The sequence below is a fragment of the Gossypium arboreum genome, chromosome 2, assembly GCF_025698485.1.
Source record: "Gossypium arboreum isolate Shixiya-1 chromosome 2, ASM2569848v2, whole genome shotgun sequence".
Lineage (NCBI taxonomy): Eukaryota > Viridiplantae > Streptophyta > Magnoliopsida > Malvales > Malvaceae > Gossypium > Gossypium arboreum.
In genome coordinates this window covers 19,597,585-19,609,645 of record NC_069071.1, presented here as the reverse complement: position 1 = coordinate 19,609,645, position 12,061 = coordinate 19,597,585, and the positions used below count along the sequence as shown (strand labels likewise).

Sequence of the window (12,061 nt, the reverse complement as noted above, 5' to 3'; positions counted from 1 at the left end):
ACTATTGATCATTAATTCTCATGGTTAATTCACCTTTCTGTACATCAATCAATGTTCTACTAGTTGCTAGGAAAGGTAGTCCAAGTATTATGGGCACCTCTTTATCTGTTTCACATTCCAGAATAATAAAATCTACTGGAAAAATGAACTTGTCAAATCTTATCACTATATCTTCAATTTTACCTTCTAGATGGATGTATGATCTATTAGCTAGTTGTAGTGTGACTGTAGTAGGTCTTGCCTTTCTTATCCTAAATTTCCTGAAAACAGACATAGACATTAGATTGATACTTACACCTAAATTGCATAATGCTTTGCCTACATAATGGTTTCCTATCGAGCAGGGCATAGTGGAGCTCCCTGGATCTTTTACTTTTGGTGGCAGTTGCTCTGCAACATTGTTGTGCACCCTTCAGTAAGTGCAATAGTTTCAAACTCGTCTAACCTTTTCTTTTTGGATAGGATATCTTTCATGAATTTCACGTAGTTAGGCGTTTGTTCTGATGCTTCCACCAAAGGTATATTGATTTGGAATTGCTTCAAGAACTCCAAAAATTTCTTGAATTAAGCATCTTGCTTCAACTTTTGGAAACGCTGGGGAAAAGGTGGCAGTGGCCTTCCTTCCATTTGTTGAGGTTGTTTTTCCATGGAATGTGTATAGGCATTACAAGATGAATTTTCTCCTGTATGTTTTTATTTACTCCCATCTTTTGTAGTTTGTTCCACTATGGCTCAAAAGTTGTTCTTTCAGGAACTTCTGAACTTTCATCCTCGGTAAGGGCATCATTCACAACTCCTGGCAGCTGAGTGCCACTTCAGAGTGTTATGGCCTTACATTGTTCCTTTCCTTGAGATCGAGAACTTTCTGTGTCACTAGGTAAGCTCCTTGTTGTCTAGAACTTAATTCAGTTTGTCCCACTTGATTCTCCAGAGCTCTTAAGGAAACTATCGGGCTCTGAATAATCATATCATTCTTAGCCATATACTTCTTTAATAGAGCTTCCATATTTGATGTTGAAGATGATGAATTTTGTTGCACATTTTGTTGCAGCATTGGTTGACTGTATCTAGGTGGTACACCGGCCAAATTCTGTCGATTAACATTGTTGGCATTTCCCATTCCTTGATTATGCTAGCTAAAATTTGGATGTTGTTTCCACCCTAGATTGTATGTGTTGGAGTAGGGATTGTTGTTGCTACGATTAAAATTCCCTATGTAATACACAGATGCTGGATTGGATAGGCATTCATCAAAAACATGATCTTCTCCATAGTATATGCATGCTAGTTCTGCAACTTTCATCTCCTGCACTGCAAAGGGTCTTTTCAAAGTTTCAATCATATTTGTTAAAGAAGATACCTAAGCTGTTAAAGATGTAATTGCATCAAGTTGCATTGCTCTTGCAACTATTCTACCAATACCAACTCTAGTAGTAGGGTAATGATAATCATTGTTTGCTATTCTTTCCAAAATTTCGCATGCTTCATTGTAGGATTTTTCAAGAAACATCCCATTAGCCTATGCGTCCACCACCATTCGCGTACGAGTATTTGATCCATTGTAGAACATTTCCATTTGTGTCCAATGCTAAAAACCATGCATCGTGTTGAAACGATCCCATGCTTCATATAATGTTTCATCTTTCGATTGCCTAAACGATGTAATATCGTTACTAAGCTTGGCATTCATGTTGGGAGGATTATACCTAAGTAGAAATCTCTGACACAGTTCATTCTAAGATACCACCGTACTTGATGGTAACGCATTCAACCATGATCTGGCATGATCTCACAATGAATAAGGGAAAAATTGTAATCTAAGGGCATCCTCAGGGACACCTTGTTGCCTGAATGAGACAAACTTCAAGAAAAAGTCTCAAATGCAATCTTGGATCTTCAGTAGGTAAACCACTAAACTGCCATACTGTTTACAGCATCTAAAACATTACTGGTTTTAATTCAAAGTGTTGAGTTTGAATATGTGGCCTAACAATTCCTAGATTTAGATCATCTAAAATAGGCACTATATGTTCTCTGATGGATCTATCTCTGTCATCTATGATTCGAGGAATACCATTATTCCTTTCCTTCTGAAGTACTTGATCTTCTCTAATAGATCATTTCTAATTCTTTTCATCTCTCTTAACTCTTTTCTTCTTTGCCTTAATGTCCTTTCAATTTTAGGATCAAAATAACGTTTTGTATCATCTTGAGTACTTCTTCTCATGCACTAATACAAACCTGAAAACTAAAATAAAATACTAATTAATTGCCCTAAAAAATAACAAGAATAATAACAAATAAAATTTTCACCAATATTGTCGATCCCCAGCAACGACACCAAAAAGCTGTTGCGTGTAAATAATTAATGTAATTGTGCAAGTGTACATGTCATTCAAGTAATAAAGTGATAAGTAATTGTCTTCTCTACATGGATCAAAAATTGGTAAGAAATTGAGTAAGTTATTATAATCCTATTGACTATACTGAATAGCAAGAATTACTCTCAAGTTGAATAAGATATTTGTATAATGAATTAATGAAATCAAATGCTAAAAACAAAGAGTTGATATGGCAAATAAATGATGTGACAAATTACAGAGAAAACCAAGAGTATTTTCGTTGTTGAATGAATAGAGCTGGAATTATTCAGGTGAAATGTTCATATCAAAATAATGTCATGGTAAAATATTGTCTAATCAACTCCTCAAAGAGTCACTACTGTAACTTGCTTCTTTCAATAGCTAAATCTTAAGCTAGAAATCTAAGTTACTGTATGTCTATAGAACTCTGGATTAATAACTACATTGAACATTTTTCTCTGTACAACTTGCAACATCTATGTCTAGAGTGGTACGAATATTCTGTCGAGTATTCGCTTGTATCAAACGACTCAAGATTCAATATATTTAACCTTTTTAGAATTAAAAATACATCTAATAACACAACACACAATAAACTATGTCTAAAGCTTGCATGCATGTATTTAAAATAAGCATAAATTGAATGAAACAGTGACATAAACAATCTCAAATCATAGGCATTAAAGATGATAAAACATTCACCAAAATAACTCCAACCCAAAAAAAGATTTAGTTCATAGGTGGAAAAGTTAACATCAAAATAAAATAATTCATTAACATTCTCAAATAAGTTCGAATCACAGAAATCAGGAAAATAAAGGCATAAATGTAGGAATTCTCGCTACACTCTAGCTTCTCTTTGATTTTCAGATTACATGTGAATCCAGGATAGCTCTCACTCCACCTTCTTCATGTCTTTATTTTTCTCTCTTAAGCTACTATCCTTTCTTTCTCTAAAATTCTCCAATAGAGAGAAAAACTGCTGTCACCAATTTTCTTCTCACACCAATTCTCCTCCCTCCTCTTTTTTCTTCTCTCCCCTTCTTTTATTGGGTGGATCCGTCCCTCTCAGCATACATTTTTTCCCCTCTTTTTTGAGGTGGTCTTTCTGGTATACGCCAGCTGGCTAAGAGTGACATGGATAGAATGCTGAGTCATTTTCCTGAAATTGCCATGGCAATTGTGTTAACAATCAATCTTACCATTTACCACGGTAATGTTTCACTTCTCTTATTTTCCTTCTACATCCGCTTCATCCTTTACTTCTACCTGTACATGTGTCCAACCACAACCACAAATTTTCCTTCCCCAAGTAATAAAAGTAATAAAAGATGACCATTATAGCGCAGTCCAAGCTTTGTTATGCAATATTCTAAAATTATCCTAAAAGTGCAAATGTATTTACTTAATTACAAACAATTAATTTCATATAAAGGCCTAAAATATAACTCTTTTCAATAGTTATCAATGTTTCATAACCTTACCATAAAAGTATCTATCACAAAATAATCAGAATTTGTCCAAAACTTACTAAAAGAGCGAATAATCTTACCTTACCAAATAGACTTAACAGAGTGCGCCACAAGGGCCAAACAAAAAGGCATCATACAGATTAACGTGTTTATTGTCCCAACAGACTTTCACATAAGGTGTCATGGGTGTCTCCCTCATGGATTTATACATAATTTATTTTATCGTGATCTGTCAATTTGATTTACACATTATCAAAGGCTACACCATAAACATACATACAGACATGTATTGCCATGGGTCTCAGCCACATGGACATATATACATTCATATACTATGATCTGTCAATCCAGTTTTCAACCTACTAGAGGCTACACCATGAGTGTTCTCATATCATATGATGCCATGAGTCTTAACCTCAATGTCTTACACTAAAATTTCATATTATGATTTGCCAATCTTGTTAGTGATGTAACTGTCGTACCAAAGGCTTCACAAAAGAACGTTTGTTCAATAAAAACTAAAATGATTTAAATCCAAGCATGATTAAAGAGCATTGCACTAACACCCAAAAATAAAAACTATACCCAACATTATTAAATTATTAATAAATTTGCATTTCAATCAGTTAATTTTTAAAAAGTTACAAATAGTTATTGAATTACTCAAATATTTTCATTTAAGTATTAGGTTGTTAAATCATTTATTTAAGTCCGACCAGTTAGCTTCGAGTAATAATTCGACGACCAATACGGTGCAACAATACGCATCAACGAGGAGAAAAACTTATCTTAAATCAAAACAAATCTGATGGTCAGTGCCGAAGATCGAAAAAGAAAACTGTTCGGATTTTGGCTCACAAATTTGTCACATTCAAAATTTTTTCATGAAAAAAAACTAAACTACATAAAAGAATGTGACCATTCTGTAACTTTCTAAATTTGAGTGACCATAAGAAAATTACAGAGAAAGCCATACAATCACAATTTTTACAACTCAAAGACTAAAAACTTTTAAATAATTTAGTAATCGTTCTGTAACTTTCTAAATTTGAGTGACTAATATGTAAACTTACTAATAGTTTAATAACTTAGGATGCAATTTACCCAAAATATCCAAAAGAACCGGATTCCATTTTCCACTTTAAATTGATAGATGCACTACAAACCAAGTCATGAGCTAAAATGGCACCAATCTATTTGACTTGGTAACATTTTCCATCACCTAAAGTGCTCTATGCTGCTTTGACCCTTTAAACTTCCTTGATATACTAGTTCCCAATTCATATTATAACATGAAAATGACATTAACTTCCAAGTGACTTCCAAATAAATAAACTTCTAAAAACTTGAACATAACTGTTTCAACACAAATCCATATCCGATTCTCAACCAAGTCTGGGTAACATAGAAGATGCTTATCTAAAGAGCAGAGTATTTTCATCAACAAATATGGGACTGGAAGAAAAGACCATGACAAAATCCAAGAAGAAAGTCATTTGGAAACAGTAGAGTTGATTTTATCATAAAAGGTCCTTTACGTGACTCCAGTTTTCTTTGGATTTGCACTAAGCATCTTGTCAACCAAGAAAATAAAAACAAAACAAGATACACTTCACCTAGAGCTGCTATTCTTCTGCTTAGCTTTCTCAATAAGGGGTTTCAGTTGCTTCTTTTCAGCAAGAATTTTAAGGAAGTTGAACAAGAAGGGTATGTAGTTGTGTTTCCTTCGAATGTTTTCGGTTCTCCACTTCTTGAATTTCTCCTCCTCCATCAAAATTTTCTCAGTGGCACCCTCAATCCCTGAATTAACTTCTGAAAGTTGCTTGTTTAGTGCTTCAAAACTGGTTTTGTCTGTGGGTCTTTCAGACTGTATGGTAGCCAACTGCTGCAAGATGCGTTCCCTCTTCTTTTGGAGCTCCTTAAGTTCAGCGGTGTACAACTCTTTCCTGTTCTTGATAACTGCCATGAGGTTAAATCTTATTTCACTTTGGGAGTATCTCTCAATTCGTTCTTGGATTACTGGTTGCACCAACTTCAACCATTCCATGTCACCTGGACTAGCAGGGCATTGACCAAGGCTAATGGGTCCCTCCTTCAGTCCATCAAGTTCGTAAAGTACTCCATCAACTGGTATGTAGCTTATGAAATGGTAGACATCGTCATCTTTCCCAGCAGCTTTCTGCTCCTCTGGAACAAAAGGCTCAGGCCTTGCAAAACTATTATGGGCTGTACGTATAGCTTCACTGTTATTTATAGCTAGACCCTTGAGCTCTGGAGGGAAGTTTTTAGTGAATTCTTTCAACTTTGACAGTTCTGGGCCAATGTCAATATCAGGGCAGTTCAAGAGAATAGACAATATAGCTTGTGTAGCACAAGCATTATTGATGACCTATGAAAATGTAGAAGAAATAAGTTTGGAAGATTTGCAATATATCAGACTTGAGAAACTAATAAATTAAACTGAAACCAACCTGACTAGCAAAGAACAGATTAGGGTTCGGGTCCTTGATTACAAGACGTTCATCCTTCTCCCCTGGGCGCCATTTGAAAAGGAAAATCAACCCATACACAGGCCTATCATGGAAAGAATAATCACGCAAGGAAGAGATTCAAACGCTGAAACGTGAAATGGCCAGTATAAGCAAGAACTGACCTAAGATTGTTTAGAGAATCGAGATCCAATGAATACAATTCCTCTACCTGATAAGACATGATCCATCATGACAGTATAAGCATATCAAAAACAAAAACTATAATAGTACTTATTCAGATATGAAAATTAATATCCACACCTAAGCAACCACCAACACACTTACACAAGGAAAGACTTTGATAGCTGCACACAGGGTTTAACATAGGGGCAAAGAACAAACAAAATAGTACAGACAGTAGATAGGGATGGCACTGGCCACAATTTTATACAAAACCAACCTAACCAGATCCACTCAAGTAGGGTCAAACTAAACAGGTTAATACAGCAGCTTCAAGGCATGCTGGTGGTTGATCAATGCTAGGTTAGAAAGAAGATATCTTTTTTGGAAGTCAAAAGCAAAGATCATGTCTTTTGCATTGTCAAAGAAGTCCTTTTGATCCAAGAAATGCTTCGCTGAAGTACAATTTGGTAATTTTCTGTTTTCTAGATAGGGCATTGGTTATATGGTTGATTGGGTCTTGTTTTGGGTTTAGTTCATTGAAGGTTTTAAATGGAGTCCTTAGCTCAAATTACTCTAATAACTCCCAAGTTTGTTGATTTTAAGAATCCTAATCCATTACGACAAGTTAAGAATTTAATTGGTGCCTATTTATATTTCTCAGTTTTGCTTCATAGAGTTGATTTCTCACAAAATGTTCAGGTATTAATTGTTCTCGTAGAACTAATTCAGTGGTTTCCTTCCCCCGACTTTTCTTCCTCTTATCTTCCAACAACAGTCATTGAATGAGTTTCTACCAAACCAAGAGAAACACGATGCAAATGGAGGTTTAAGGGGATATCTTATAGGAACCCTTGTGCCTTTCACACACTGACTGAGTATGCATAAAACCATCAACATACCAATGCCTTGTCCACAACAACAACAACATTGTTTAAATAGCACCGTACAGAAGAGACACAAGATAATTAACATAGAGACTGATATTCATTTTTATTAAAAGAACTTCCAACAGTATTGGAATGCATGCATCTAAATAATAGAGGAAATTATAAGCAAAGCTACAAGGCAAACATAAGGAGCCAATTATGACATAAAAGAGTATTACTTGTACGCCTTTAACTTGCATCTGCTGTATAAGTTCTGTAAAAACACCTGAAAAGACATGGCAGAAAATGATCATGTCAAGCTTAAATCTCAGTACATATCATCCAGAAAGCATGATGATCTAAAGTAAGCAATAAGAGCACTAAAAGACGGTTAATCATTTGATGCAGCAAGATGTTAACATGTTCGATCTCAACTAATAGATCCAAGATATTCATAAGAAATCATATGGCAGAACATAGTACAACACAACTCGATGCTGAAAGCATTATACTCAGAAGAAAAAAGGAGGGAGTGGGGGGAGAAAAAAGCAACTGCGAAATGCCCAATCTGAACTATGTTGCCTTTGTTAGGCCTCCAAAAACGGTTCAACAGTGTTGCCAAGGGCACTAAGACCTCTATGTCACCTAAGGTGCAAGGTGTAAAAAGAGGCTCGTCCAAGTTAAATAAGGCACATACTTATAAATAAAGATATATGTGTACTATATATATTAAAAAAATTATGTATTGTGTAAACAGTAAATAATAAGTAAATTTTAAGATACTTCATTTTATAAATTCAAGTTATTGCTCAAGTCGGATAATTCATTCACTAATTTATTACAAAATAAAACAAGATATGTAATTAAAAATTGACAATAGCTCTAAATTTCCTTCACTTCCATATATGATCTTTTGAATCATTATCCTTGCAATAAAATTAAGGGCAAGTTCCATAGTATTTGCTTGGCTTGGTTTTCTTCTATTTATTACTTCATTTGCAAACCATATCAGGTCCAAGCATCCAACAAATTTCAGCTTCTGCCTTCTTCAAGTGTCGAATTACAGTTTTCAAACACACAAGGTGGCTGACACAAACTTCCATGACAAAGGAGGAGGCAGATTACAAATGTGATTAAACGATAAATAAATAAATTACAACAAGAAGTTTAAAGCAGAGAAAGAGTGGATGTTGGTCTGTTTTTGAAAACTAAAACAGAGCAACTTCTCTGTTTTTTAACAAATAAATATGCTTTATAAGAGGAAGAAAAGAATTACAAGAAGGGAAAAAAAGGGAGATATTTGATTGTATGCTTTAACCTAATCAAATCGGTGACTGAGTTTATAATAATGAAAAAGAAAAAGAGTAAATGTGGCATTTTAACTCAAAAAAAAAAAAGGGAAATTGAAAAGTTAACTGAAGCTAGCCTTTCGAACTCCTTGGACTGGAACAGAAGACACAACAAAGCACAAAAGGCACTTGCCTGTTTGAAGTCGCCTCATCTAGAAGGCTCTGAAGCATTTTTTTTTTCTTTTCTTTTCGCCACACCTAGATGCCTAGGCACACAACTTGACATCACAGGGTTATACGACCAATGAAGGGGCAAAAAATTTCCTCAGGATTAAAGATAAACCTTAGGAAAATGTAAGTTCTACCTCTAATTATTGGCAACAATTAAGGCTTCAATCTATCTTATTATAGAATCTTTAAAAAGCGGAGATTGTTTCTAGCACTATCATGAACAAAACATCAATATTCTTTTTATTATTATTTTAAATTCCACCAGGTATAACATGCATATACTATGCTGTATTTTCAAGATCATAAGCCTCTAAGGAATTGCACACAGTGATTCAATAATCTAACATGTGAGAAATAACCAGATAACAATCAAGCTTATGATTGTTCTCTGCAAGCGTGATGCGTCGGGATCGTTAACAAAATATTTACCCAAACCACCCTCCAATGGCACTATAAAAAAAACACATTCAGACAAAGAGATTGAATTACAATGAAATCCGCAACATCCTTATGTTTTGATAAAAATTTAAATGAATATCTCAACTATATTAATTCATCCCCACCCCCCCACCCCCAATTCAGAGAATATGAAACTGTAACCAGAGACAAAATAAGAAAAAATTGAAGAAAACTTTCCTCTAAGATAAGTACACAATTTTCTTAAGAAGAAAAGAAACTCATCAACAAATTAAATGAATAAGAAAGTTGTTCACCTTATAATTTAAGAGTAATTCCAAACAAATAAACAAACTTAATGTTCGAAAATATGAGAGAGAGAGAGAGAGAGAGAGAGAGAGAGAGGCAAAACCTGGATCCGATTCAATTGTGCACCAAGACATGATTAGAATTTAGCAGCTGCCACAAACAAAAAGGTAATTTTTTTAAAAAAGGCGAAACAGCCTAACATAATATATAAGAAATACCCAAAACTCACCAAGTCTGTCAGAAAAGAAAGAGAGGTTCGTTCCTGGCTGAGGTCTTTCTTCTTCCTCAACCCTAATGGCTAAAAGGCTTCGTAGGGCTACTTCAGCTGTGAGCTTTTAAGCACTGCGCTTTCTAATCTATCAAATGAATCTCAACCGTTGGTTCCAACTTCAAGTACTAGGCACTCCGTCCATCTCAAACTTAAAGTAAGAGTGCTCATGGGTCGGGTTTTCTGTCCGAACCTGCTTTTTTTTTTTTCAGTTTTATTCTCTTTAAAAAGAGAAAAAGGCTTAACCGAATAAGAATCCCTCAAATTATATCGCCTTCTTTAGTTAGCTATTTAATTTTTGTTTTATCAAATCAAATACTTAAATTATAATTTTGTAACTATTATAATCCCTACTCTTATTTCTATTAAAAGAACCCTTTAATCATTTTAATAACATAAAATTTTAAATTTAATATTAAATTAAATTATTATTCAATATCATACTTCTCTTCTCTCTTCTCCAGTCTCTTTTCTCTCTCCCCGTCCATCTTGATCTTATTTTATCTCTCATATTACTTTCTCTTCCTTTTATTCACAGCAGCTAAAAAAAAAAAGAGTTTTATTAGGTATCTAGTTTGACCAAAAAAATTTAGATAGTTAACTAAAAGAGAGTATAATTTGAGAGTTGTTTATTCAATTAAATTTAAAAATGGGTTCAGTTTAGATTAATTTAAAAGGTTAAATTTTATTTTATTTTGTTAAAATTTGTTATTAGTCCTTATAATTTATGAAAGTTGTGGATTTAATTTATTACTTTAATTTGGTTATTTTTAGTTTCTATATTTTTTATTCACATTTTAAAATTTCAATCCTGCTAGAAAGAATAATTTTGTCTTCTGGCACGTCTTTATCTGCCAACTGGTACACTTTTTTTTTTTCCTTTCAATTGTGTTTTTCTTTGTGCTTCTTTACTCTTCGTATTTGTTATTCTGTTTCGTGGAAAGTAGCTTATCTTTGCTGCGGGAAAGTGATGGAATAGGGATTAGCGAATCTGAGTTTAGAGGATGGAGAAGAAGAAGCTTTTTCTATTCTAGATGATGTTGAATCACAGAGCTCAACGTGCAGTTTTTGCTTGATGGGATGCTTTCTAACTGTTAGTGTAGTCCATTTCCCAGACATGAGAAATACGATGACAAATATTTGGCACCCTTTGAAGGGTGTGCAAATATCGGATTTGGGTGAAAAACGTTTTCTATTCAAATTCTTTAACGAATTGGATATTAATCGGGTAATTACAGGCGCTTCCTGGACTTTCAATAATCACCTGTTGATTATCCATAGGATTTAGGAGAATGAAGATCTGATGTCTATTCCATTGGTGTACTCAGACTGGTGGGTTCAGATTCATGATTTGCCACCGGGGCTTTTCAGAGATTCCATGGCGGTGTAATTTGGAAATTTCATTGGCAAATATCTGGAATATGATATGAAGCAGTTATCCAACGGCTACGAAAATTATCTACGCATTCGAGTTTAGATCGATGCCCAAAAGCCTCTGAAAAGAAGAAAGAAAATTATGATCTCTAGCTCAAATTTTACTTATACAAAGTTCAAATATGAAAAATTAACTTTGTTTTATTTCTTATGTGGCTGCCTAGGCCATGGAGACAATTTCTGCCCAATGAGATTAAAATATGGGATGCAGGAAATGGAAATGGGTTGGGACTTGTCGTTGCGGGCTCAGCCACGGAAGACTACTACAGTAAACAACATATGGCTAAGGGGGGAGGGAGAGGATAATTTTTTTGGAAAGACATGTTTGGGTAGCAACTTGGCCAAAATTCAAGGCAAAACCAGGGGAGAAAATTGTGGGCTAATGTTAATACAATTCTTGGAATCAATTTGGAAGGCACCAAATTTACAAATGATTTGATTGGTCAACAAAAAGGGCGAGAATCACGCCACAATGTTGGGAAAGATTTAATGGTAAGCAAAAGTCAACATATAGGGTTTAATTCGAATGGTGATGAATTAAGGAAAGATCCGGTTGTAGTAGGCCCTTCTAATATGCTGGATTTGATGATTATAGATTGTGACTTAGAAGATGATCCAATTTTCAATGAGGAAGGGAAAAAGAGACAAAGGTTTGATTCTTTGATCTCTAACGTTTCTACTGTCCAGGATTCGTTAGAGATTATTGATGGGCATTCAGCTCATTCTCAACAAATATCGGCAACTGCCAGTGGGTATGCCGACCGAAAGAAATGAATATA

At 34.5% G+C, this 12,061-nt stretch overlaps 1 protein-coding gene and 1 pseudogene across 1 annotated transcript; one reads left to right on the top strand and one right to left on the bottom strand.

The window, feature by feature from the left end:
• Window positions 1-1,592: 1,592 nt before the first annotated feature.
• LOC128289542 (small nucleolar RNA R71) lies at window positions 1,593-1,681 on the top strand (annotated as a pseudogene).
• A 3,513-nt stretch (window positions 1,682-5,194) lies between these two features.
• LOC108467138 (ubiquitin carboxyl-terminal hydrolase 2) lies at window positions 5,195-10,112 on the bottom strand. Its single transcript, XM_017767675.2, has 6 exons — window positions 9,810-10,112; window positions 9,684-9,730; window positions 7,595-7,641; window positions 6,489-6,535; window positions 6,307-6,409; window positions 5,195-6,224 (listed from the first exon to the last, which is right to left on the bottom strand). Exons 2-6 carry the CDS (start codon window positions 9,712-9,714, stop codon window positions 5,448-5,450), a joined length of 1,005 nt encoding a protein of 334 aa, XP_017623164.1. The 5' UTR covers window positions 9,715-9,730; window positions 9,810-10,112; the 3' UTR covers window positions 5,195-5,447.
• Between the last annotated feature and the right edge of the window lie 1,949 nt (window positions 10,113-12,061).

Bases quoted from the DNA above. Each gene is read 5' to 3' on its own strand.
- LOC108467138 (XM_017767675.2), bottom strand. From the start codon at position 9,714: ATGTCTTGGTGCACAATTGAATCGGATCCAG. The intron at 7,642-9,683 runs GTTTTGCCTCTC...ATGTCTTTTCAG, and splicing joins CACAATTGAATCGGATCCAG to GTGTTTTTACAGAACTTATA. The intron at 6,410-6,488 runs GTCAGTTCTTGC...TTTCCATGATAG, and splicing joins GATTCTCTAAACAATCTTAG to GCCTGTGTATGGGTTGATTT.